At 43.1% G+C, this 27,500-nt stretch overlaps 1 protein-coding gene and 8 non-coding genes across 10 annotated transcripts in view; all 9 read right to left on the reverse strand.

The window, feature by feature from the left end:
• Positions 1–456: 456 nt before the first annotated feature.
• trnay-gua (transfer RNA tyrosine (anticodon GUA)) lies at positions 457–545 on the reverse strand. Its single transcript is given in 2 exon segments — positions 457–492; positions 509–545. It is a non-coding gene; the product is annotated as a tRNA-Tyr (tRNA).
• A 1,352-nt stretch (positions 546–1,897) lies between these two features.
• Positions 1,898–1,986, reverse strand: trnay-gua (transfer RNA tyrosine (anticodon GUA)). Its single transcript is given in 2 exon segments — positions 1,898–1,933; positions 1,950–1,986. It is a non-coding gene; the product is annotated as a tRNA-Tyr (tRNA).
• Positions 1,987–3,337: 1,351 nt separating this feature from the next.
• On the reverse strand, positions 3,338–3,426 carry trnay-gua (transfer RNA tyrosine (anticodon GUA)). Its single transcript is given in 2 exon segments — positions 3,338–3,373; positions 3,390–3,426. It is a non-coding gene; the product is annotated as a tRNA-Tyr (tRNA).
• A 1,351-nt stretch (positions 3,427–4,777) lies between these two features.
• Positions 4,778–4,866, reverse strand: trnay-gua (transfer RNA tyrosine (anticodon GUA)). Its single transcript is given in 2 exon segments — positions 4,778–4,813; positions 4,830–4,866. It is a non-coding gene; the product is annotated as a tRNA-Tyr (tRNA).
• Positions 4,867–6,217: 1,351 nt separating this feature from the next.
• On the reverse strand, positions 6,218–6,306 carry trnay-gua (transfer RNA tyrosine (anticodon GUA)). The gene is given in 2 exon segments: positions 6,218–6,253; positions 6,270–6,306. It is a non-coding gene; the product is annotated as a tRNA-Tyr (tRNA).
• Positions 6,307–7,657: 1,351 nt separating this feature from the next.
• Positions 7,658–7,746, reverse strand: trnay-gua (transfer RNA tyrosine (anticodon GUA)). Its single transcript is given in 2 exon segments — positions 7,658–7,693; positions 7,710–7,746. It is a non-coding gene; the product is annotated as a tRNA-Tyr (tRNA).
• A 1,352-nt stretch (positions 7,747–9,098) lies between these two features.
• On the reverse strand, positions 9,099–9,187 carry trnay-gua (transfer RNA tyrosine (anticodon GUA)). Its single transcript is given in 2 exon segments — positions 9,099–9,134; positions 9,151–9,187. It is a non-coding gene; the product is annotated as a tRNA-Tyr (tRNA).
• Positions 9,188–11,967: 2,780 nt separating this feature from the next.
• Positions 11,968–12,056, reverse strand: trnay-gua (transfer RNA tyrosine (anticodon GUA)). The gene is given in 2 exon segments: positions 11,968–12,003; positions 12,020–12,056. It is a non-coding gene; the product is annotated as a tRNA-Tyr (tRNA).
• A 5,995-nt stretch (positions 12,057–18,051) lies between these two features.
• The window catches only part of LOC139579305 (E3 ubiquitin-protein ligase DTX4-like), a 43,264-nt gene continuing 33,815 nt past the window's right edge, over positions 18,052–27,500 (reverse strand). For both annotated transcript variants that reach the window (XM_071407861.1, XM_071407862.1), the window contains exons 4-7: positions 22,957–23,180; positions 22,713–22,774; positions 21,921–22,307; positions 18,052–21,172 (exon numbers count right to left, since the gene is read on the reverse strand). In XM_071407861.1, coding sequence (XP_071263962.1) covers positions 20,951–21,172; positions 21,921–22,307; positions 22,713–22,774; positions 22,957–23,180 — 895 coding nt within the window. In that variant the 3' untranslated portion in view covers positions 18,052–20,950. The remainder of the gene's footprint in view (positions 21,173–21,920; positions 22,308–22,712; positions 22,775–22,956; positions 23,181–27,500) is intronic.

Here is a 27,500-nt window from a genome sequence, read left to right on the forward strand (position 1 = left end):
GAATTAGAAGTGATATAATCTGTCTGTAAAACAATTTTGGGAAAAATGACTTCAGGGAACTTGGTGTTCTGAATTGTTCTTTACTATTTTCTGAGTTAACTTGGATTCTTTCTTAATTAGGAAACTGGAAATGCACGTTTTATTCTCTATAGGGGAATGTGCGAACAACAGGCAAATGTATATCTTATAGGCGCATTTATGAAGTAGGAAAAGGGTCCTCCTCAAGTCGGATTTCAGTCCTCTGCTACGGTCCTCTGCTATACCAACTGAGCTATTGAATGTGGTGAATTGCGGATAAAATTGAAGTGTTTTGAATTCTTCTGTATGATTGGATACGTACACCTAGACTATTCTTTAAGGAAACGTGAAATGCACATTTTATTCTCTATAGGGGGATGTGCGAACGACAGGTAAAAACATTGTTTGGGGTGCATTGATGAGGCAGAAAAATGGTCCTCCTTCGAGCCGGATTTGAACCAGCGACCTAAGGATTGCAGCATTTAGCATTCTACAGTCCTCCGCTCTAACAACTGAGCTATCGAAGGGACATGGAAAAACCATTGGAGCAAAAGGTACATGTTTGAACCGTAGCATTGAGTTGAATCTTTTCTATCAGATGTTGATCAACGTTGACCATTCAGCCATGGTAAGATTTCCGTGTATTGAGCGCTCGTCAGAACTGCCGAAATGTCCACAAACGGGTCTTTCCAGGCACAACTTTCTTCAATTATGGAGACGCTGATGACGTCTGCCGTTGCAGAGATTACAAAACGGGGTTACCAGTTTTGTGAATTTAGTAGGTTATCGCACATATATACCATTTCAAATTGTGTACAGATTTGCACTGCAGTATCCTTCCCTGGTTGTCTAGTGGTTAGGATTCGGCGCTCTCACCGCCTCGGCGCTCTCACCGCTGCGGCCTGGGTTTGATTACTGGTCAGGGAACTAGTCTTTGAACATTGTTTACTTGTGCAAAATGTCTCAACAAATTTAGTAGGTTATCGCACATATGTACCAGGTCAAATTACAAACTGATTTACCCTGCAGTGTCCTTCCCTGGTGTTCTATTGGTACACCAATCCCTCCTGCAGCAAAGCACCCCAACAACATGATGCTGCCAACCCCGTACTTCACGGTTGGGATGGTGTTCTTCGGCTTGCAAGCCACCCCTTTTTTCCTCCAAACATAACAATGGTCATTATGGCCAAACAGTTCTGATTTCTTTTGATTTTCCCATGATGTCAAGCAAAGAGGCACTGAGTTTGAAGGTAGGCCATGAAATACATCTACAGGTACACTGACCAATTGACTCAAATGATGTCAATTAGCCTATCAGAAGCTTCTAAAGCCATGACATCATTTTCGGGATATTTCCAAGCTGTTTAAAGGCACAGCCAACTTAGTGTATGTAAACTTCTGACCCACTGGATTTGTTATACAGTGAATTAGAAGTGATATAATCTGTCTGTAAACAATTTTGGGAAAAATGACTTCAGGGAACTTGGTGTTCTGAATTGTTCTTTACTATTTTCTGAGTTAACTTGGATTCTTTCTTAATTAGGAAACTGGAAATGCACGTTTTATTCTCTATAGGGGAATGTGCGAACAACAGGCAAATGTATATCTTATAGGCGCATTTATGAGGTAGGAAAAGGGTCCTCCTCAAGTCGGATTTCAGTCCTCTGCTACGGTCCTCTGCTATACCAACTGAGCTATTGAATGTGGTGAATTGCGGATAAAATTGAAGTGTGTTAAATTCTTCTGTATGATTGGATACGTACACCTAGACTATTCTTTCAGGAAACGTGAAATGCACATTTTATTCTCTATAGGGGGATGTGCGAACAACAGGTAAAAATACTGTTTGGGGCGCATTGATGAGGCAGAAAAATGGTCCTCCTTCGAGCCGGATTTGAACCAGCGACCTAAGGATTGCAGCATTTAGCATTCTACAGTCCTCCGCTCTAACAACTGAGCTATCGAAGGGACATGGAAAAACCATTGGAGCAAAAGGTACATGTTTGAACCGTAGCATTGAGTTGAATCTTTTCTATCAGATGTTGATCAACGTTGACCATTCAGCCATGGTAAGATTTCCGTGTATTGAGCGCTCGTCAGAACTGCCGAAATGTCCACAAACGGGTCTTTCCAGGCACAACTTTCTTCAATTATGGAGACGCTGATGACGTCTGCCGTTGCAGAGATTACAAAACGGGGTTACCAGTTTTGTGAATTTAGTAGGTTATCGCACATATATACCATTTCAAATTGTGTACAGATTTGCACTGCAGTATCCTTCCCTGGTTGTCTAGTGGTTAGGATTCGGCGCTCTCACCGCCTCGGCGCTCTCACCGCTGCGGCCTGGGTTTGATTACTGGTCAGGGAACTAGTCTTTGAACATTGTTTACTTGTGCAAAATGTCTCAACAAATTTAGTAGGTTATCGCACATATGTACCAGGTCAAATTACAAACTGATTTACCCTGCAGTGTCCTTCCCTGGTGTTCTATTGGTACACCAATCCCTCCTGCAGCAAAGCACCCCCACAACATGATGCTGCCAACCCCGTACTTCACGGTTGGGATGGTGTTCTTCGGCTTGCAAGCCACCCCTTTTTTCCTCCAAACATAACAATGGTCATTATGGCCAAACAGTTCTGATTTCTTTTGATTTTCCCATGATGTCAAGCAAAGAGGCACTGAGTTTGAAGGTAGGCCATGAAATACATCTACAGGTACACCTCCAATTGACTCAAATGATGTCAATTAGCCTATCAGAAGCTTCTAAAGCCATGACATCATTTTCGGGATATTTCCAAGCTGTTTAAAGGCACAGCCAACTTAGTGTATGTAAACTTCTGACCCACTGGATTTGTTATACAGTGAATTAGAAGTGATATAATCTGTCTGTAAACAATTTTGGGAAAAATGACTTCAGGGAACTTGGTGTTCTGAATTGTTCTTTACTATTTTCTGAGTTAACTTGGATTCTTTCTTAATTAGGAAACTGGAAATGCACGTTTTATTCTCTATAGGGGAATGTGCGAACAACAGGCAAATGTATATCTTATAGGCGCATTTATGAAGTAGGAAAAGGGTCCTCCTCAAGTCCGATTTCAGTCCTCTGCTAGGGTCCTCTGCTATACCAACTGAGCTATTGAATGTGGTGAATTGCGGATAAAATTGAAGTGTTTTGAATTCTTCTGTATGATTGGATACGTACACCTAGACTATTCTTTAAGGAAACGTGAAATGCACATTTTATTCTCTATAGGGGGATGTGCGAACAACAGGTAAAAATACTGTTTGGGGCGCATTGATGAGGCAGAAAAATGGTCCTCCTTCGAGCCGGATTTGAACCATCGACCTAAGGATTTCAGCATTTAGCATTCTACAGTCCTCCGCTCTACCAACTGAGCTATCGAAGGGACATGGAAAAACCATTGGAGCAAAAGGTACATGTTTGAACCGTAGCATTGAGTTGAATCTTTTCTATCAGATGTTGATCAACGTTGACCATTCAGCCATGGTGAGATTTCCGTGTATTGAGCGCTCGTCAGAACTGCCGAAATGTCCACAAACGGGTCTTTCCAGGCACAACTTTCTTCAATTATGGAGACGCTGATGACGTCTGCCGTTGCAGAGATTACAAAACGGGGTTACCAGTTTTGTGAATTTAGTAGGTTATCGCACATATATACCATTTCAAATTGTGTACAGATTTGCACTGCAGTATCCTTCCCTGGTTGTCTAGTGGTTAGGATTCGGCGCTCTCACCGCCTCGGCGCTCTCACCGCTGCGGCCTGGGTTTGATTACTGGTCAGGGAACTAGTCTTTGAACATTGTTTACTTGTGCAAAATGTCTCAACAAATTTAGTAGGTTATCGCACATATGTACCAGGTCAAATTACAAACTGATTTACCCTGCAGTGTCCTTCCCTGGTGTTCTATTGGTACACCAATCCCTCCTGCAGCAAAGCACCCCCACAACATGATGCTGCCAACCCCGTACTTCACGGTTGGGATGGTGTTCTTCGGCTTGCAAGCCACCCCTTTTTTCCTCCAAACATAACAATGGTCATTATGGCCAAACAGTTCTGATTTCTTTTGATTTTCCCATGATGTCAAGCAAAGAGGCACTGAGTTTGAAGGTAGGCCATGAAATACATCTACAGGTACACCTCCAATTGACTCAAATGATGTCAATTAGCCTATCAGAAGCTTCTAAAGCCATGACATCATTTTCGGGATATTTCCAAGCTGTTTAAAGGCACAGCCAACTTAGTGTATGTAAACTTCTGACCCACTGGATTTGTTATACAGTGAATTAGAAGTGATATAATCTGTCTGTAAACAATTTTGGGAAAAATGACTTCAGGGAACTTGGTGTTCTGAATTGTTCTTTACTATTTTCTGAGTTAACTTGGATTCTTTCTTAATTAGGAAACTGGAAATGCACGTTTTATTCTCTATAGGGGAATGTGCGAACAACAGGCAAATGTATATCTTATAGGCGCATTTATGAAGTAGGAAAAGGGTCCTCCTCAAGTCCGATTTCAGTCCTCTGCTAGGGTCCTCTGCTATACCAACTGAGCTATTGAATGTGGTGAATTGCGGATAAAATTGAAGTGTTTTGAATTCTTCTGTATGATTGGATACGTACACCTAGACTATTCTTTAAGGAAACGTGAAATGCACATTTTATTCTCTATAGGGGGATGTGCGAACAACAGGTAAAAATACTGTTTGGGGCGCATTGATGAGGCAGAAAAATGGTCCTCCTTCGAGCCGGATTTGAACCAGCGACCTAAGGATTTCAGCATTTAGCATTCTACAGTCCTCCGCTCTACCAACTGAGCTATCGAAGGGACATGGAAAAACCATTGGAGCAAAAGGTACATGTTTGAACCGTAGCATTGAGTTGAATCTTTTCTATCAGATGTTGATCAACGTTGACCATTCAGCCATGGTGAGATTTCCGTGTATTGAGCGCTCGTCAGAACTGCCGAAATGTCCACAAACGGGTCTTTCCAGGCACAACTTTCTTCAATTATGGAGACGCTGATGACGTCTGCCGTTGCAGAGATTACAAAACGGGGTTACCAGTTTTGTGAATTTAGTAGGTTATCGCACATATATACCATTTCAAATTGTGTACAGATTTGCACTGCAGTATCCTTCCCTGGTTGTCTAGTGGTTAGGATTCGGCGCTCTCACCGCCTCGGCGCTCTCACCGCTGCGGCCTGGGTTTGATTACTGGTCAGGGAACTAGTCTTTGAACATTGTTTACTTGTGCAAAATGTCTCAACAAATTTAGTAGGTTATCGCACATATGTACCAGGTCAAATTACAAACTGATTTACCCTGCAGTGTCCTTCCCTGGTGTTCTATTGGTACACCAATCCCTCCTGCAGCAAAGCACCCCCACAACATGATGCTGCCAACCCCGTACTTCACGGTTGGGATGGTGTTCTTCGGCTTGCAAGCCACCCCTTTTTTCCTCCAAACATAACAATGGTCATTATGGCCAAACAGTTCTGATTTCTTTTGATTTTCCCATGATGTCAAGCAAAGAGGCACTGAGTTTGAAGGTAGGCCATGAAATACATCTACAGGTACACCTCCAATTGACTCAAATGATGTCAATTAGCCTATCAGAAGCTTCTAAAGCCATGACATCATTTTCGGGATATTTCCAAGCTGTTTAAAGGCACAGCCAACTTAGTGTATGTAAACTTCTGACCCACTGGATTTGTTATACAGTGAATTAGAAGTGATATAATCTGTCTGTAAACAATTTTGGGAAAAATGACTTCAGGGAACTTGGTGTTCTGAATTGTTCTTTACTATTTTCTGAGTTAACTTGGATTCTTTCTTAATTAGGAAACTGGAAATGCACGTTTTATTCTCTATAGGGGAATGTGCGAACAACAGGCAAATGTATATCTTATAGGCGCATTTATGAGGTAGGAAAAGGGTCCTCCTCAAGTCGGATTTCAGTCCTCTGCTACGGTCCTCTGCTATACCAACTGAGCTATTGAATGTGGTGAATTGCGGATAAAATTGAAGTGTTTTGAATTCTTCTGTATGATTGGATACGTACACCTAGACTATTCTTTAAGGAAACGTGAAATGCACATTTTATTCTCTATAGGGGGATGTGCGAACAACAGGTAAAAATACTGTTTGGGGCGCATTGATGAGGCAGAAAAATGGTCCTCCTTCGAGCCGGATTTGAACCAGCGACCTAAGGATTTCAGCATTTAGCATTCTACAGTCCTCCGCTCTACCAACTGAGCTATCGAAGGGACATGGAAAAACCATTGGAGCAAAAGGTACATGTTTGAACCGTAGCATTGAGTTGAATCTTTTCTATCAGATGTTGATCAACGTTGACCATTCAGCCATGGTGAGATTTCCGTGTATTGAGCGCTCGTCAGAACTGCCGAAATGTCCACAAACGGGTCTTTCCAGGCACAACTTTCTTCAATTATGGAGACGCTGATGACGTCTGCCGTTGCAGAGATTACAAAACGGGGTTACCAGTTTTGTGAATTTAGTAGGTTATCGCACATATATACCATTTCAAATTGTGTACAGATTTGCACTGCAGTATCCTTCCCTGGTTGTCTAGTGGTTAGGATTCGGCGCTCTCACCGCCTCGGCGCTCTCACCGCTGCGGCCTGGGTTTGATTACTGGTCAGGGAACTAGTCTTTGAACATTGTTTACTTGTGCAAAATGTCTCAACAAATTTAGTAGGTTATCGCACATATGTACCAGGTCAAATTACAAACTGATTTACCCTGCAGTGTCCTTCCCTGGTGTTCTATTGGTACACCAATCCCTCCTGCAGCAAAGCACCCCCACAACATGATGCTGCCAACCCCGTACTTCACGGTTGGGATGGTGTTCTTCGGCTTGCAAGCCACCCCTTTTTTCCTCCAAACATAACAATGGTCATTATGGCCAAACAGTTCTGATTTCTTTTGATTTTCCCATGATGTCAAGCAAAGAGGCACTGAGTTTGAAGGTAGGCCATGAAATACATCTACAGGTACACCTCCAATTGACTCAAATGATGTCAATTAGCCTATCAGAAGCTTCTAAAGCCATGACATCATTTTCGGGATATTTCCAAGCTGTTTAAAGGCACAGCCAACTTAGTGTATGTAAACTTCTGACCCACTGGATTTGTTATACAGTGAATTAGAAGTGATATAATCTGTCTGTAAACAATTTTGGGAAAAATGACTTCAGGGAACTTGGTGTTCTGAATTGTTCTTTACTATTTTCTGAGTTAACTTGGATTCTTTCTTTATTAGGAAACTGGAAATGCACGTTTTATTCTCTATAGGGGAATGTGCGAACAACAGGCAAATGTATATCTTATAGGCGCATTTATGAGGTAGGAAAAGGGTCCTCCTCAAGTCGGATTTCAGTCCTCTGCTACGGTCCTCTGCTATACCAACTGAGCTATTGAATGTGGTGAATTGTGGATAAACTTGAAGTGTTTTGAATTCTTCTGTATGATTGGATACGTACACCTAGACTATTCTTTAAGGAAACGTGAAATGCACATTTTATTCTCTATAGGGGGATGTGCGAACAACAGGTAAAAATACTGTTTGGGATGCATTGATGAGGCAGAAAAATGGTCCTCCTTCGAGCCGGATTTGAACCAGCGACCTAAGGATTTCAGCATTTAGCATTCTACAGTCCTCCGCTCTACCAACTGAGCTATCGAAGGGACATGGAAAAACCATTGGAGCAAAAGGTACATGTTTGAACCGTAGCATTGAGTTGAATCTTTTCTACCAGATGTTGATCAACGTTGACCATTCAGCCATGGTGAGATTTCCGTGTATTGAGCGCTCGTCAGAACTGCCGAAATGTCCACAAACGGGTCTTTCCAGGCACAACTTTCTTCAATTATGGAGACGCTGATGACGTCTGCCGTTGCAGAGATTACAAAACGGGGTTACCAGTTTTGTGAATTTAGTAGGTTATCGCACATATATACCATTTCAAATTGTGTACAGATTTGCACTGCAGTATCCTTCCCTGGTTGTCTAGTGGTTAGGATTCGGCGCTCTCACCGCCTCGGCGCTCTCACCGCTGCGGCCTGGGTTTGATTACTGGTCAGGGAACTAGTCTTTGAACATTGTTTACTTGTGCAAAATGTCTCAACAAATTTAGTAGGTTATCGCACATATGTACCAGGTCAAATTACAAACTGATTTACCCTGCAGTGTCCTTCCCTGGTGTTCTATTGGTACACCAATCCCTCCTGCAGCAAAGCACCCCAACAACATGATGCTGCCAACCCCGTACTTCACGGTTGGGATGTTGTTCTTCGGCTTGCAAGCCACCTCTTTTTTCCTCCAAACATAACAATGGTCATTATGGCCAAACAGTTCTGATTTCTTTTGATTTTCCCATGATGTCAAGCAAAGAGGCACTGAGTTTGAAGGTAGGCCATGAAATACATCTACAGGTACACCTCCAATTGACTCAAATGATGTCAATTAGCCTATCAGAAGCTTCTAAAGCCATGACATCATTTTCGGGATATTTCCAAGCTGTTTAAAGGCACAGCCAACTTAGTGTATGTAAACTTCTGACCCACTGGATTTGTTATACAGTGAATTAGAAGTGATATAATCTGTCTGCAAAACAATTTTGGGAAAAATGACTTCAGGGAACTTGGTGTTCTGAATTGTTCTTTACTATTTTCTGAGTTAACTTGGATTCTTTCTTAATTAGGAAACTGGAAATGCACGTTTTATTCTCTATAGGGGAATGTGCGAACAACAGGCAAATGTATATCTTATAGGCGCATTTATGAGGTAGGAAAAGGGTCCTCCTCAAGTCGGATTTCAGTCCTCTGCTACGGTCCTCTGCTATACCAACTGAGCTATTGAATGTGGTGAATTGCGGATAAAATTGAAGTGTTTTGAATTCTTCTGTATGATTGGATACGTACACCTAGACTATTCTTTAAGGAAACGTGAAATGCACATTTTATTCTCTATAGGGGGATGTGCGAACAACAGGTAAAAATACTGTTTGGGGCGCATTGATGAGGCAGAAAAATGGTCCTCCTTCGAGCCAGATTTGAACCAGCGACCTAAGGATTTCAGCATTTAGCATTCTACAGTCCTCCGCTCTACCAACTGAGCTATCGAAGGGACATGGAAAAACAATTGGAGCAAAAGGTACATGTTTGAACCGTAGCATTGAGTTGAATCTTTTCTATCAGATGTTGATCAACGTTGACCATTCAGCCATGGTGAGATTTCCGTGTATTGAGCGCTCGTCAGAACTGCCGAAATGTCCACAAACGGGTCTTTCCAGGCACAACTTTCTTCAATTATGGAGACGCTGATGACGTCTGCCGTTGCAGAGATTACAAAACGGGGTTACCAGTTTTGTGAATTTAGTAGGTTATCGCACATATATACCATTTCAAATTGTGTACAGATTTGCACTGCAGTATCCTTCCCTGGTTGTCTAGTGGTTAGGATTCGGCGCTCTCACCGCCTCGGCGCTCTCACCGCTGCGGCCTGGGTTTGATTACTGGTCAGGGAACTAGTCTTTGAACATTGTTTACCTGTGCAAAATGTCTCAACAAATTTAGTAGGTTATCGCACATATGTACCAGGTCAAATTACAAACTGATTTACCCTGCAGTGTCCTTCCCTGGTGTTCTATTGGTACACCAATCCCTCCTGCAGCAAAGCACCCCAACAACTTGATGCTGCCAACCCCGTACTTCACGGTTGGGATGGTGTTCTTCAGCTTGCAAGCCACCCCTTTTTTCCTCCAAACATAACAATGGTCATTATGGCCAAACAGTTCTGATTTCTTTTGATTTTCCCATGATGTCAAGCAAAGAGGCACTGAGTTTGAAGGTAGTCCATGAAATACATCTACAGGTACACCTCCAATTGACTCAAATGATGTCAATTAGCCTATCAGAAGCTTCTAAAGCCATGACATCATTTTCGGGAAATTTCCAAGCTGTTTAAAGGCACAGCCAACTTAGTGTATGTAAACTTCTGACCCACTGGATTTGTTATACAGTGAATTAGAAGTGATATAATCTGTCTGTAAACAATTTTGGGAAAAATGACTTCAGGGAACTTGGTGTTCTGAATTGTTCTTTACTATTTTCTGAGTTAACTTGGATTCTTTCTTAATTAGGAAACTGGAAATGCACGTTTTATTCTCTATAGGGGAATGTGCGAACAACAGGCAAATGTATATCTTATAGGCGCATTTATGAGGTAGGAAAAGGGTCCTCCTCATGTCGGATTTCAGTCCTCTGCTACGGTCCTCTGCTATACCAACTGAGCTATTGAATGTGGTGAATTGGGGATAAAATTGAAGTGTTTTGAATTCTTCTGTATGATTGGATACGTACACCTAGACTATTCTTTAAGGAAACGTGAAATGCACATTTTATTCTCTATAGGGGGATGTGCGAACAACAGGTAAAAATACTGTTTGGGATGCATTGATGAGGCAGAAAAATGGTCCTCCTTCGAGCCAGAAACCTAAGGATTTCAGCATTTAGCATTCTACAGTCCTCTGCTCTACCAACTGAGCTATCGAAGGGACATGGAAAAACCATTGGAGCAAAAGGTACATGTTTGAACCGTAGCATTGAGTTGAATCTTTTCTACCAGATGTTGATCAACGTTGACCATTCAGCCATGGTGAGATTTCCGTGTATTGAGCGCTCGTCAGAACTGCCGAAATGTCCACAAACGGGTCTTTCCAGGCACAACTTTCTTCAATTATGGAGACGCTGATGACGTCTGCCGTTGCAGAGATTACAAAACGGGGTTACCAGTTTTGTGAATTTAGTAGGTTATCGCACATATATACCATTTCAAATTGTGTACAGATTTGCACTGCAGTATCCTTCCCTGGTTGTCTAGTGGTTAGGATTCGGCGCTCTCACCGCCTCGGCGCTCTCACCGCTGCGGCCTGGGTTTGATTACTGGTCAGGGAACTAGTCTTTGAACATTGTTTACCTGTGCAAAATGTCTCAACAAATTTAGTAGGTTATCGCACATATGTACCAGGTCAAATTACAAACTGATTTACCCTGCAGTGTCCTTCCCTGGTGTTCTATTGGTACACCAATCCCTCCTGCAGCAAAGCACCCCAACAACTTGATGCTGCCAACCCCGTACTTCACGGTTGGGATGGTGTTCTTCAGCTTGCAAGCCACCCCTTTTTTCCTCCAAACATAACAATGGTCATTATGGCCAAACAGTTCTGATTTCTTTTGATTTTCCCATGATGTCAAGCAAAGAGGCACTGAGTTTGAAGGTAGGCCATGAAATACATCTACAGGTACACCTCCAATTGACTCAAATGATGTCAATTAGCCTATCAGAAGCTTCTAAAGCCATGACATAATTTTCGGGAAATTTCCAAGCTGTTTAAAGGCACAGCCAACTTAGTGTATGTAAACTTCTGACCCACTGGATTTGTTATACAGTGAATTAGAAGTGATATAATCTGTCTGTAAACAATTTTGGGAAAAATGACTTCAGGGAACTTGGTGTTCTGAATTGTTCTTTACTATTTTCTGAGTTAACTTGGATTCTTTCTTAATTAGGAAACTGGAAATGCACGTTTTATTCTCTATAGGGGAATGTGCGAACAACAGGCAAATGTATATCTTATAGGCGCATTTATGAGGTAGGAAAAGGGTCCTCCTCATGTCGGATTTCAGTCCTCTGCTACGGTCCTCTGCTATACCAACTGAGCTATTGAATGTGGTGAATTGCGGATAAAATTGAAGTGTTTTGAATTCTTCTGTATGATTGGATACGTACACCTAGACTATTCTTTAAGGAAACGTGAAATGCACATTTTATTCTCTATAGGGGGATGTGCGAACAACAGGTAAAAATACTGTTTGGGGCGCATTGATGAGGCAGAAAAATAGTCCTCCTTCAAGCCAGATTTGAACCAGCGACCTAAGGATTTCAGCATTTAGCATTCTACAGTCCTCCGCTCTACCAACTGAGCTATCGAAGGGACATGGAAAAAAAATTGGAGCAAAAGGTACATGTTTGAACCGTAGCATTGAGTTGAATCTTTTCTATCAGATGTTGATCAACGTTGACCATTCAGCCATGGGGAGATTTCCGTGTATTGAGCGCTCGTCAGAACTGCCGAAATGTCCACAAACGGGTCTTTCCAGGCACAACTTTCTTCAATTATGGAGACGCTGATGACGTCTGCCGTTGCAGAGATTACAAAACGGGGTTACCAGTTTTGTGAATTTAGTAGGTTATCGCACATATATACCATTTCAAATTGTGTACAGATTTGCACTGCAGTATCCTTCCCGGGTTGTCTAGTGGTTAGGATTCGGCGCTCTCACCGCCTTGGCGCTCTCACCGCTGCGGCCTGGGTTTGATTACTGGTCAGGGAACTAGTCTTTGAACATTGTTTACTTGTGCAAAATGTCTCAACAAATTTAGTAGGTTATCGCACATATGTACCAGGTCAAATTACAAACTGATTTACCCTGCAGTGTCCTTCCCTGGTGTTCTATTGGTACACCAATCCCTCCTGCAGCAAAGCACCCCAACAACATGATGCTGCCAACCCCGTACTTCACGGTTGGAATAATATTTTGACAGTTTTGGAAACTTTAGAGTGTTTTCTATCCTAATATGTAAATTATATGCATATTCTAGCATCTGGGCCTGAGAAATAGGCCGTTTACATTGGGAACGTTATTTATCCAAATATAAAAATTCTGCCTCCTAGCGTCAAGAAGATAATGGCACAGCCAACTTAGTGTATGTAAACTTCTGACACACTCCATTTGTGAATGGAGTGAAATTTAAGTGAAATAATCTGTCTGTAAACAATTGTTGGAAAAATGACTTGTATCATGCACAAAGTAAATGTCCTAACCGACTTGCCAAAACTATAGTTTGAACTTCTTATAGCTGAAGGGGCAGTATTGAGTAGCTTGGATGAAAGGTGCACAGAGATGCCCAGAGTAAACGGCCTGCTCCTATGTCATAGTTGCTAATATATGCAAATTATTATTAGTATTGGATAGAAAACTCTCTGAAGTTTCTAAAACTGTTTGAATTATGTCTGTGAGTATAACAGAACTCATATGGCAGGCAAAAATCTGAGAAGTTCCACTTTCTGTTTGGATTTCTTCTGGGGATGGCAGATTTTCAACCAAGCTCTCATTGAAATTACAGCGAGATATGGATGAGTTTTCACTTCCTACGGCTTCCACTAGATGTCAACAGTCAATAGAACTTTGTTTGTTGACTCTAATGTGAAGGGGGGGGCCGAAGGAGACAGGAATGAGTAATCACTGCCATTTGGTGACCACGCATTGAACTGGCGCGTTCACGTGAGATGGAGCTCCGTTCCATTGGTCAACTGAAGTCAAGGTAATTCTCCGGTTGGAACGTTATTCAAGATGTATGTTAACAACATTCTAAAGATTGATTCAGTACATCGTTTGACATGTTTCTACTGACTGTTACAGAACTTTTGGACATTTCGTCACGTTATAGTGGACGCGCTTTGTGACTTTGGTTAGCGCGTTTGGTAAACAATTTCAAAGTAGCTAATTGGACATAATTAACGGACATTATCGAAGAAATCAAGCATTTATTGTGGACCTGGGATTCCTAGGACTGCATTCTGATGAAGTTCATCAAAGGTAAGGAAACATTTATCATGTATTTTCTGGTTTATGTTGACTCCAACATGGCGGCTAATTTGGCTATTGTTCTGAGCTCCGTCTCAGATTATTGCATGGTTTGTTTTTTCCGTAAATTGTTTTTGAAATCTGACACAGCGGTTGCATTAAGGAGAGGTATATCTATAATTCAATGTGTATAACTTGTATTATCATCTACATTTATGATGAGTATTTCTGTTGAAATGATATGGCTATGCACTATCACTGGATGTTTTTGGAACTAGTGAATGTAACGTGCCAATGTAAACCTAGATTTTTTAATATAAATATTAACTTTATCAAACAAAACATGCATGTATTGTGTAACATGAAGTCCTATGAGTGTCATCTGATGAAGATTATCAAAGGTTAGCCTTTCTAGGACACACGTTCCGCTAGCGGAACCCCCCCCAACATTCCGCCGAAAAGGCAGCACGCGAAATTAAAAAGAAAAATTCAGAAATATTTCACTTTCACACATTAACAAGTCCAAAACAGCAAATGAAAAATAAACATCTTGTTAACCTACCCATCGTGTCCGATTTTTTAAATATTTTACAGCGAAAACACAACATATATTTATGTTAGCTCACCACCAAATTCAAAAAACACACAGCCATTTTTCCCAGTCAAAGATAGCTTTCACAAAACCCAGAAATAGAGATAAAATTAATCACTAACCTTTGAACATCTTCATCAGATGACACTCATATGACATCATGTTACACAATACATTTATGTTTTGTTTGATAATGTGCATATTTATATCCACAAATCTCGGTTTACATTGGCGCCATGTTCAGAAATGCCTCCAAAATATCCGGAGTAATTACAGAGAGCCACGTCATATAACAGAAATACTCATCATAAACTTTGATGAAAGATACATGTTTTACATATAATTAAAGATACACTGGTTCTTAATGCAACCGCTGTGTCAGATTTAAAAAAAACTTTATTAAAAAGCACACCATGCAATAATCTGAGACGGCGCTCAAATATAAATAACATTTCTCCGCCCTGTTGGAGTCAACAGAAATACAAAATTACATCATAAATATTCCCTTACCTTTGATTATCTTCATCAGAATGCAATGCGAGGAATCCTATTTCCACAATAAATATTTTTTTTTGTTCGATAATGTCCATTACTTATGTAAAATTAGCAATTTAGCTAGCATGTTTAGTGCACATGTCCAAACGCTCGCGCAGATGCAGGCAAACTCGGCCGAAAATGTCAAAAAGTTATATAACAGGTCGAATAAACTGGTCAAACTAAGTAGATAATCAATCTTCAGGATGTTGTTATCATATATATCCAATAACGTTCCAACTTGAGCATTCCTTCTTGTCTGTAGAAGTTATGGAACGCAAGGTGATATCATGAGGAAAGCGATGGACCAGGAACTGGCATTCTGCCAGACCAATGACTGAAACACATCCCATCTGGCCTCACATCACACTAGAGGCTTCATTCCACGTTCTACAGACTGTTGACATCTAGTGGAAGGCGTAGGAATTCTCACTTCCTGTTTGGATTTTTCTCAGGCTTTTGTCTTCCATATGAGTTCGGCTATACTCACAGACATCATTAAAACAGTTTTAGAAACTTCAGAGTGTTTTATATCCAATAGTAATAATAATATGCATATATTAGCATCTGGGACAGAGTAGGAGGCAGTTCACTATGGGCACGCAAATCATCCAAAAGTGAAAATGCTGCCCCCTATTATAAAGAAGTTAACAAACTATAGTTTTGGCAAGTCGGTTAGGACATCTACTTTGTGCATGACAGAAGTCATTTTTCTAACAATTGTTTACAGACAGATTATTTCACTTATAATTCAGTGTATCACAAATCCAGTGGGTCAGAAGTTTACAAACACTAAGTTGGCTGTGCCTTTAAACAGCTGGGGAAATTCCCAAAAATGATGTCATGGCTTTAGAAGCTTCTGATAGGCTAATTGACATCAATTGAGTCAACTGGAGGTGTAGCTGTAGATGTATTTCAAGGCCTACCTTCAAACTCAGTGACTCTTTGCTTGACATCATGGGAAAATCAAAAGAAATCAGCCAAGACCTCAGATAAAAATTGTCTGTTTCATCCTTGGGAGCAATTTTCAAACGCCTGAAGGTACCACGTTCATCTGTACAGACAATAGTACGCAAGTATAAACACCATGGGACCACGCAGCCTTCATACCGCTCAGGAAGGAGAAGCGTTCTGTCTCCTAGAGATGAACGTACTTTTGTGCGAAAAGTGCAAATCAATCCCAGAACAACAGCAAAGGACCTTGTGAAGATGCTGGAGGAAGCACGTACAAAAGTATCTATTTCCACAGTCAAACGAGTCCTATATCGACATAACCTGAAAGGCCGCTCAGCAAGGAAGAAGCTACTGCTCCAAAACCGCCATAAAAAAGCCAGACTACAGTTTGGAGACAAAGATCCTACTTTTTGGAGAAATGTCCTCTGGTCTGATGAAAGAAAAATAGAACTGTTTGGCCATAATGACCATTGTTATGTTTGGAGGAAAAAGGGGGAGGGTTGCAAGCCGAAGAACACCATCCCAACCGTGAAGCACGGGGGTGGCAGCATCATTTTGTGGGAGTACTTTACTGCAGGAGGGACTGGTGCACCACTCGAACACCAGGGAAGGATACTGCAGGGCAAATCCGTTCTCAATTTGAAATGGTACATATGTGCGATAACCTACTAAATTCATTGTGACAGGTTGCACAAGTAAACAAGGCGCAAAAGACTCGTTTCCTGATTGGGAATCAAACCCTGTCGGTGAGAGCGACAAAGCCTAACCACTTGACCACCAGGGAAGGATAAAGTTAACTAATCGGTTCACAATTTGAAACGGTTTAATAACCTGCAAAAATAATTTTCAAAGCTAGATGGAATCTATGGGCCCCATCCCAAAAACAGGCCCTAGCCCTTACTCCGTAGCCAACACATTTGAGTAGATCTTAAAGGATAGTTCTGGCGCTAGTGGTTGTTTTAAATCAGTGTTATTCAAAAATGTTCAGGGGGGACCGACACATTTCTGCTGCTAGAATTTCGAGCAGCAGAAACAAGTACGCCAACTTTTTCCCCAATAATTTATTGCGGCCCCATCCCACCCCACTGGGGTCACGACACCAACTTTGAATACCACTGTTTTAAAGGATACATATGGTGCTATGGGTTGTTTCTGGACTGGCTGGGCATATTGACTAGTACAAACAAGTATTGCTATAGGGCACAAAAGTAATGCTATTTTATGAGTCATCAATATCATCATTGATATGCAGTACTCACTCTTTGAAGAAGCATTATCAATATCCAGATTAGTGTACATTAGTAAGTAATTCTTTATCCTTTGTATATCTAACGCAAAGAACACTGGTAATAATGCCAGCAGCCAAACGAGTTCTACACACTGAACATGTGGGTTTAATTCAAAACTGCAAATAGTTAGGTTTCCATAAAACCAAACAGAGCACCCAACGTGGGGCTCGAAACCACGACCCTGCGATTAAGAGTCTCATGCTCTACCGACTGCGTTAGCCAGGCTGATGCCTGAATGGATCTAAATTTAAAATCAATTCATATTGGGGATCTTATAAAATAGAAAGAAACACCAAAATATTGCTAGTTTTACTTTACTATATGTAAGGCTTGATAGAATGTTCCTGGTGGAATGGGAGTGTAAATCCCGCAATAGGTAATATTGAGCAATTAAACTGATCCATCGCAAGTTCCATTTTTAGATGTTACCACAAAATGTATTAGACAAAAGTATTTTGTATCTACATCATTTTTGTAGCTCATATATAACCATTGTCAGTTGTTTTTGTCAGCTATTTGCAACCAGTCTCGTTTTATTGCAATAGTAAGCTCTCTGGAACTAATGTCAGCTACTATAGCTGGCTACAGCTTTGACATCTGACCGCCGGCCTGCTGCTAGCTAGATACTGTAGCTATCAACCACGTTAGCTCTACTATTTCGCAATAAAGTACTAGGGCTTGATATGGCACCAACTACATTGCAATACACAGTAAATATATTAGATCAATTTTGAGCTTCATACCGTGAAAGTAAAGAGGTCAACTTCTAGGTTTAAAAGACATTCGGCAGTTGAACGCGAGGCTTTGAGCGGGAGTTCACACATGGAGGGAAGTAGAACAATCCACTTTCAATTTTGGGGTGCAGCCAGTTCATACTACCTAATGTGGCAAATAGAGGGGTTCTCTGTCTGATCAAATCAGTGCAATCAGTCAGCCAATATTTCAGAACAGGAAATCAAATCAAAAACAAGCTACTCTTCATTCGATTCTTTATTTGTATTAATCATTCGTATTCCAGCAATTGTTTTTGGTGTATGTACATATTTCTTTAATGCATCACTTATTATTCACTACACCCAGCACCCTTCCCAACCTCCTCACCAAGAATGAGGTAAAACACCTTTCATGTTCCCCTCAAACAAACAATTGGACAACGATGAAGGGATGCTGTGTCAAGACTGTACACATCAAAAGACACTTGAGGTTGTAGTAGAGGATGAACTGGGTCATCTGAATGGGGAAAGGGGACATAGGGAAAGGGTGGCAAACCCTCGCCCTGAAAGGCTGGGGGCGCAGGCTTTTGTTCCAGCCCTGCTATACCACACCTGATTCCGCTAATCAAGGTTCCCCGATGAGCAGACTGTTAGTAGATTGAGATGGGTTGGGCCTAGAGCAGCATTTCCCAAACTCCAGACCCCAAGGGGTGCACGTTTTGGTTTCCGCCCAGCTAACACAGTCCAAAAAGCCACAAATAATTCATCTTCAGTTTACATCGCAATTAGCTCAATCAGTTGTGTTTGCGAGGGATGGCCCCAGAGGACTGGAGTTGCCCATCCCTACCCTATGGAGTGATCGATAGAGAAGCATAATTAAATTCAGGATGAGTCGTCAGGCAACGGTAAAGCAGAGCTGGAACAAAAGCCTCCACATGCGGTAGGTCTCCAGGAGGGATGGCCACCCTTAGCGGCTTGGTATAAAAGTACATTACATTATACAGTCAGAAAAAGTCTGCCTTCAAATTCCTTTGCACAATGAAAATAGACTTAGTATACAGACCTTCTGTACACCGTTGAGAAAAGTACTATCTCTGGTCAACTCAACCGCAAGAAAGATTTGACAAAACAATGACAGACACTAACGCTTATGTACAAAATGAGAAAGAGCTGAATATACCATTTGATCAAGACAACTGTTAACACTTTTTTATTGTTCTTTTTTAAAAAGTTAACTAACAGACAACGTAAAAGAAAGAACAGAAAAGTGGATCATGATATTAATGGGATAAAAGCGACAAAGTGTGCTGTTAAGTAACAGAATCATACCTCAAAACACGTTGGTGTACAAACAGTACACATTAAAACGCATGTCATGTATAAAGGCATGCATACGTTATATGCATGAGCTCACACACACAACATCCTTATAAATAGGTCCTTCATAGACCCAACTCTGAGACCGGACAGGCGTAGTGGCTGGTGATGCACAGGGCCTCCATAAGGAGCAAGACCAAAGACACTGTTCGCCCGCAGGAGGTAGACGCGTTCTAACGACATTCTACACAAGAATGTCAATACACTGCCCACCCAATCAGTTGCTTTGAAGCCAATCCAGCCAATGAAATGGAGGCAGACATTTTGTATATCCTTTACAGTGTGGATATGCTACGGATGTTGTTTCTATAATAGTGAGGTATTTATTGGTTTTAGTCTGATGATTAATGCAATGGTAAAACTCAGTTCTTCTTCACAGGCTATTATGTTCCTTCTCGGACTCCCTCCTCACCCACCAACACACCACGACCTGTCCAATCTTTAAGCACTGGGTTCCTGGTGTCTTCTCACCTGGTTTCAAACACTAGCGGCTCGTATCATGGCCCATTTCTCAAGTGCGTCTTCCCAGGGAATCTCAAATGCTCGTCTCCTTTATAAAAGTCAGCAGCACTCCTTTTATTGACATGTCCCCCTTTCCATACATACAACGGGTACATACAGTACAAACAGCAAGACAGGAAAAGGAAGGGAAAGAAGTCATTTCCAGTAGCCATCAAGGTTGTTTTATGGATAGTACCATATATATCTTCTGGGCTAACTGCCATCGTATCGTAGCAGTAACATTCAACATCCACAACTTCAAATCATTCAGAGTATAAAATAAAACGTTGAAATATATGTAAAGAGGTATGACGCGTGGAATGATGTTACATGAAAATAATAATGACAAATATAAGTGGAGTATCACTATAAAAATAAATGGCTGATTTGTTTGTTTTGTTCTTCACATTCAGTGTTTTGAATGTATTTTCAGTAGAGTGGACACTAGGTGGCGTCTGACTACACATACAAACAGTCAGAACGGGCACAAGCCACTTGATAATCAAATTCAAGCAGGTGGTTACTATAGGCACGTCTGTCTCTCTCCCCTTTCTCTCCCTCCCCCCCCTCTCTCTCTCTCCCTCTTTCTTTCTCTCACTCTCTTCCTGTGTCTCTGCTAAAGTAGTACCATTTTTAAGTTAATTTACCCTACTCCTATTTAATACTAGCTACATTCTCTTGCCATCTTCTCTCTCTTGTTTGCTCGCTCTATTCTCTTCCTCCTTTCTTAAGGCCCTTCCCCCTCCCTTTCACATCTCTCAATCTCCCTCCCTTTCACATCTCTCAATCTCCCTCCCTTTCACATCTCTCAATCTCCCTCCCTTTCACATCTCTCAATCTTTGTCCTTTCTCTCCCTCAGTCTCTTGATCTCTTCTATCCTTTTCTTTCTCTCTCTCTCCTCTCTCTCTTTCTTTTAGTAGTGTAAATTAGTTAGTAAATAACTTAGTACCGCGTCTCAACTCTTTGTATTTTATTTAGCTAGTACCTAACTATACCAGTGTAGTCATCATTTTGACCACAGTCAAATCTAAACAAAGCCTGAGCCTATCTCTCTCTCTCGTTCCCTCTCTCCTGTGCCATCACTCAAACAAACACCCTAACACTCCGCTGTGTGCTTGTGTGATTTATCAAACCTCTAGGACCCTCCAATCAATCAGCATCTTCAGAAAATCTTCCAAAATGTAATTGGACCTTTCCCCTCTACACCAAACCGCCACCCCATTTAAGTGCTGGTAGAGTCTGAATTAATTAATCGTCCTGTCTCCTCCTCTTCCTCCTATCATTGCTCCTCTTCCTCGATGATGCCCTGTGCTTTCAGTTCATCCAGGACGTTGTCTAGGTGGCTAGGGTCGGGGTAGCCGTGGCCCGTGAGGTTGGAGCCGAATTCCGTCTTGTGGTGCACCTCGTTCCAGATGACCGTGTCCGACTCGCCCGTGGTGCTGGACGTGCCCACCGAGAAGACCAGGCGCCGGTCCCACGCAGTCAGCAGGAGTCTGAGTACCTGGGAGAGCGAGAGAGAGGACGTGGAGGGAGAGGAGGTGGAGGGAGAGAGAGAGAGGACGTGGAGGGAGAGGAGGTGGGGGGAGAGAGGGAGAGGACGTGGAGGTAGAGGAGGTGGAGGGAGAGAGGGAGAGGACGTGGAGGGAGAGGAGGTGGAGGGAGAGAGGGAGAGGACATGGAGGGAGAGGAGGTGGAGGGAGAGAGGGAGAGGACGTGGAGGGAGAGGAGGTGGAGGGAGAGAGGGAGAGGACGTGGAGGGAGAGGAGGTGGAGGGAGAGAGGGAGAGGACATGGAGGGAGAGGAGGTGGAGGGAGAGAGGGAGAGGACATGGAGGGAGAGGAGGTGGAGGGAGAGAGGGAGAGGACGTGGAGGGAAAGAAGGTGGAGGGAGAGAGGGAGAGGACATGGAGGGAGAGGAGGTGGAGGGAGAGAGGGAGAGGACGTGGAGGGAAAGAAGGTGGAGGGAGAGAGGACGTGGAGGGAGAGGAGGTGGGGGGAGAGAGGGAGAGGACGTGGAGGGAGAGGACATGGAGGAAGAGAGGGAAAAGGAGGTGATAAAGAAGGAGGTGAGATGGTTAGAGACGGATCCATAACTTCAACTTTCAGAGTTCTCCCGATACTGACACAAATTCAAGGGAAAACGTCCCGGATTTTAAAAGGGCAAAGATTGGGCTAAAATCCAGAAAGCTTTGAGTTGTACTGGACAACAGTATCTGCTACAATGGAATATGTCAAAGCGTAGGTTCTTACCTTGCGTCCCTTCTCGCTGTCTGGGAGGTAACAGTGGCGCGGGAACCCTCTGGCTGTAAAGGGCTTGCCTGGGTTGGGGTGCTCTGGGCCCTGGATGCCAGGCAGGACGTTGTAGATGACGCGGATGGTCTTGCAGTCGGGGTGGCCGGGCAGCGAGTGGGGGATGACGTGGTACTCCATCTTCCCGGGCGGCTGGTTGCCCGTCTTCACGCCGTAGATGGTTTTGCAGGTAGGGCACTGCAGGCTGCCATCTTTATTGCCGTTGTTGTACATGGCCACCAGACACTGGAGGTGGTACTGGTGCCCACACTGGGCCAGGCGACCTATGAAGTCACCACCCTTGTAGCCTGACGGCCCCCCGAGGGCCTCCATACAGATGGTACAGTCCTGAGGAGAGGAGGAGAGGAGAGGAGGAGATAGGAGGGATCCTTAGCCAATCTATAAGTAGCTATCCAAAATAGGAAAAGCACCCACACAGCTGAGTCAGCCTGTTGCAGGTGAGTGGGAATCATTCAATACAATTCTTGAAAGCGCTGACGAAGGCTAACTGGCCAATAGGTAATGTTAATCAATGAAAGTATTACAGGCCAGAGCAGTGTGCAGGTCTTTCTTTAAATATGTACTTGGCTATCCCATTTCCTTCAACAGATAATGTGTTGTGATGATAATGGCTGCGTCCCAAATGACATCCTATTGTCTGATCCCTATGGGCCCTGGTCAAACGTATGACACTTTATAGGGCATAGGGTGTCATTTCAGACTTAACCAATGAGTGGAGAGAACAGGTCTCACCTCCTCTGGTGCTATCCTGACTTTCTGAAGATACTGCTTCACCACCTCCTCTGTTGTCGTACCTGGTGAGAGAGAGAAGGAGAGAGAACATATGAGTGTGTTGAGCAGAAATCTTCCACACAATGTAATCAAGTTGTGTATAGGGGTGTCTGTCTGTGTGTTCATATGTGTGTGTGTGACCGGTACAGGTGTGTGTGTATAGGCCTATATATTAGTGCTGGTTTTATAGTGTGTCCCATCGTACCTTTGCGGGCCTGTTTCTTGGTGGTCTTGCGGCAGCAGTGGCCCAGGCCGGGGACGGGCTTGATGTCCCTCTTGCTGACGGGCGGGGGGTGCAGCACCAGTTTGGGGGGGCGGGTGAGACACACAGGGAACCCCGCAGCGCTCATCAGGATCCCCGTGATACCGGCCAGCGCTGGGTGGACCGGGCTGTTCCCACTGAGGTTCTTCACTGGGACAGTGGGCACGCTGAAACACAACGGGAACCACACGCTGGTTACACACTAACATCTCACCAAACATGCGCCTGGGAAGACTCTGGGAGTTGCAGCGCTAACCTAGGATCAGCTGTTACAGAACCTGCAGTAAACAAACCTTCCCTGACACTAACAGACAGAAATAAGGCAGGCTTACTGCTGACCCCCACACAGGGTTGGGACGAGCCTAGTCCGTGTGATTACAAGACGTAAACCAAGCCACCTACAGTATAGACAGGTAGAGAAGTCTGTCCCAAATGTCACCCCACCATAGATAGCGCACTACGTATAGGGCTCTGGTCCAAAGTAGTGCACTATGTAGGGAATAGGGTGCCATTTGGGAAGCAGACGTTCAGGAGGTGTACATGGGCCAGATGTAATCTCTATTGGCAACAACACCTCACCTACTACGACCAGCTGCTGCATGTGACCAATTCAAAAAATGTCCAGGAGCCAATGACCTGTGTGTGTGTGCCCAGAAAATTAGAATAATCTATTTCTATGTGTGGCTGTGTGTGTGTGTGTGTGTGTGTGTGTGTGTGTGTGTGTGTGTGTGTGTGTGTGTGTGTGTGTGTGTGTGTGTGTGTGTGTGTGTGTGTGTGTGTGTGTGTGTGTGTGTGTGTGTGTGTGTGTGTGAGAGAGCCTGTGGTGTCTCTCTCTGTGTGTGTGTGGCCCCGAGGCCAGTCTCCTGATCTGGGTCAAAGACTCATACCATAGATGGTACTGCCAGATATCCTCTGTCTAGCCGGTACGTTTCAGAGAACACTGGTTGGGTCTAAGTGGCGCCCTATTCCATACACAGCGAGCTACGCCTGACCAGAGCCCACGTAGGATGCCTCCAGCTATATACGGCTCTGACGGTGTCATTCAGACAATCACCTATTGTTTGTCCTTTGACATATTTCTGGATGATTCTAGAACGCGCCAATAGCTACTCTACCATTCTAGAGTCCAGGTAGAGCGTCTGTGTCATTCACACCAAAGATATTGTACTATACTCAAGTTCCCCAGATCATCTACTTTTACCACAGACAACACAGCCTTTGAGTGTCAACGATATCGGAGCAGTGAGATATGATGATCTGATCACGCCCGGAGTGTGTTGTCCTTGGGTATCCTACATTGTCGATGTAGGATAAAAAAGCAGTTCACACACACACACACACACACACACACACACACACACACACACACACACACACACACACACACACACACACACACACACACACACACACACACACACACACACACACACACACACACACACACACACACACACACACACACACACACACACACACACACACACACACACACACACACACACAAACAAAAGCGCATACAAAAACACTCGAGCACACAGTTTTTCCTAGGGATGGATACTCACATAAAGGACGTGAGGATTGTCATTCTCCCACAGAGGTCAGTCCCGGCACAATCAGTTAAGTAATAAACGACAAGAAAACGAATCACGGAGGAATCGATTTCCTTTCTCTTCACCAGGGGAACAGAGAAACTCTTGGGATGTGTCAATGAGAAGCTAAAGAAGGTTCCACTCTCGCTCTCTCTTTATTTATTTCTCTCTCTCTCTCGTTATTTCTCTCTCTCTCTCTATTTCTTTCTCTCTCTCTCTATTTCTTTCTCTCTCTCTCTCTCTATTTCTTTCTCTCTCTCTATTTCTTTCTTTCTCTCTCTCGTTGTTTCTTTCTCTCTCTCTCTCTATTTCTTTCTCTCTCTCTCTATTTCTTTCTCTCTCTCTCTCTCTCTCTCTCTCTATTTCTTTCTCTCTCTCTCTCTCTATTTCTTTCTCTCTCTCTCTCTCGTTATTTCTTTCTCTCTCTCTCTATTTCTTTCTCTCTCTCTCTCTCTCTTTCTTTCTCTCTCTCTCTCTCTCTCTATTTCTTTCTCTCTCTCTCTCTCTATTTCTTTCTCTCTCTCTCACAGCTTGACTTGGCTGCTACGCAAACCTTTTCTGTCTCTCTGAGCTGGACTCAGTTTCTGTTCTTTCTCTCAACAGACCTCCTCCTCTCCCTCTGTCCTAGAAGCAGTGTGTGAATCGGACCGAGAGTGTGTGTGTCTCCTGTCTTATATATGTAATCCATGAGTTTCCATCTGCTGGCCAGTGACCTCAGAGAGAGGAGACGTCACAGAACTGACAGTGAGCATCACATCACACACACACACACACCCAGGATCATGGATTACCTTCACCACGTCACCGGCTCTATTGACTAATACCACCCTGACAAACCACTTACGGAAACACACACACACACACACACACACACACACACACACACACACACACACACACACACACACACACACACACACACACACACACACACACACACACACACACACACACACACACACACACACACACACACACACACACACACAGGGAACTGGGAAATCCCTAATAATGAAGAACAAACTTGACCACAACACAAACCAGTCTTGACACGACCCGACCTGGTCTTTTAAATGACGAGTGTTATATTAACTACAGAGCTTCCCCTGTGTAAACGGTACTGTACAGGCTACACCCCAGCAGAAGTTGTGGAAATGAGTCTAACTAACCATGCTACATCTCCCCTCGACGGGGGGAGGGGGGGGTCATTTAGAATGGCAAATATGATCAAACACAATAGTTTTTTCCCACGCTGTTCCTCCTGCGCTGCCACACATCACAAACGGGGTTTGTTGTTCGTTTTGTTGCTTCCCGACATGCAATTAGCCAGTCGCTCTGAGAGCTGTGAGTTACTGTCGCTGGTAGCAACCACACGGACACGGCAGGAGGGCAGAGCCTGGGAGCTTTGTTCCTCGTGTTGTGACCCACCAAGGCTTAGACATTGCTTTTGTGTGACCTTTCAAATAGACAACTATATTGCATGTTTACATACTGTGCATACTATGTAGTATAGTAATAATATTTATAGATGGTATGTAGTGATGGTAGTATAGTAATAATAGTTATAGATGGTATGTAGTGATGGTAGTATAGTAATAATAGTTATAGATGGTATGTAGTGATGGTAGTATAGTAATAATAGTTATAGATGGTATGTAGTGATGGTAGTATAGTAATAATAGTTATAGATGGTATGTAGTGATGGTAGTATAGTAATAATAGTTATAGATGGTATGTAGTGATGGCAGTATAGTAATAATAGTTATAGATGGTATGTAGTGATGGTAGTATAGTAATAATAGTTATAGATGGTATGTAGTGATGGTAGTATAGTAATAATAGTTATAGATGGTATGTAGTGATGGTAGTATAGTAATAATAGTTATAGATGGTATGTAGTGATGGTATTATAGTAATAACAGTTATAGATGGTATGTAGTGATGGTAGTATAGTAATAACAGTTATAGATGGTATGTAGTGATGGTAGTATAGTAATAATAGTTATAGATGGTATGTAGTGACTACACCACAGCTCAGTTCATGGTCACCACACACAGCAGTTTAATAATGTCTCCTATTAACCAGTCAGTCGGCTAGTAAACACTATGATAACATGCTATTATATCTCTAGCCTTAACCCAGTTTAAAAGCTCCACAAGCCACTACCTAACGGGTCCACAAGCCACTACCTAACAGGTCCACAAGCCACTACCTAACAGGTCCACAAGCCACTACCTAACGGGTCCACAAGCCACTACCTAACAGGTCCACAAGCCACTACCTAACAGGTCCACAAGCCACTACCTAACAGGTCCACAAGCCACTACCTAACAGGTCCACAAGCCACTACCTAACAGGTCCACAAGCCACTACCTAACAGGTCCACAAGCCACTACCTAACAGGTCCACAAGCCACTACCTAACAGGTCCACAAGCCACTACCTAACAGGTCCACAAGCCACTACCTAACAGGTCCACAAGCCACTACCTAACAGGTCCACAAGCCACTACCTAACAGGTCCACAAGCCACTACCTTACAGATCCACAAGCCACTACCTAACAGGTCCACAAGCCACTACCTAACAGGTCCACAAGCCACTACCTAACAGGTCCACAAGCCACTACCTAACAGGTCCACAAGCCACTACCTAACAGGTCCACAAGCCACTACCTAACAGGTCCACAAACCACTACCTAACAGATCCACAAGCCACTACCTAACAGGTCCACAAGCCACTACCTAACAGGTCCACAAGCCACTACCTAACAGGTCCACAAGCCACTACCTAACAGATCCACAAGCCACTACCTAACAGCCACTACCTAACAGGTCCACAAGCCACTACCTAGGACAGACAGACAGACAGGAAGACAGACAGGAAGACAGGAGGAC

This window comes from Salvelinus alpinus, chromosome 6 (genome assembly GCF_045679555.1).
Source record: "Salvelinus alpinus chromosome 6, SLU_Salpinus.1, whole genome shotgun sequence".
NCBI classification, from domain to species: domain Eukaryota; kingdom Metazoa; phylum Chordata; class Actinopteri; order Salmoniformes; family Salmonidae; genus Salvelinus; species Salvelinus alpinus.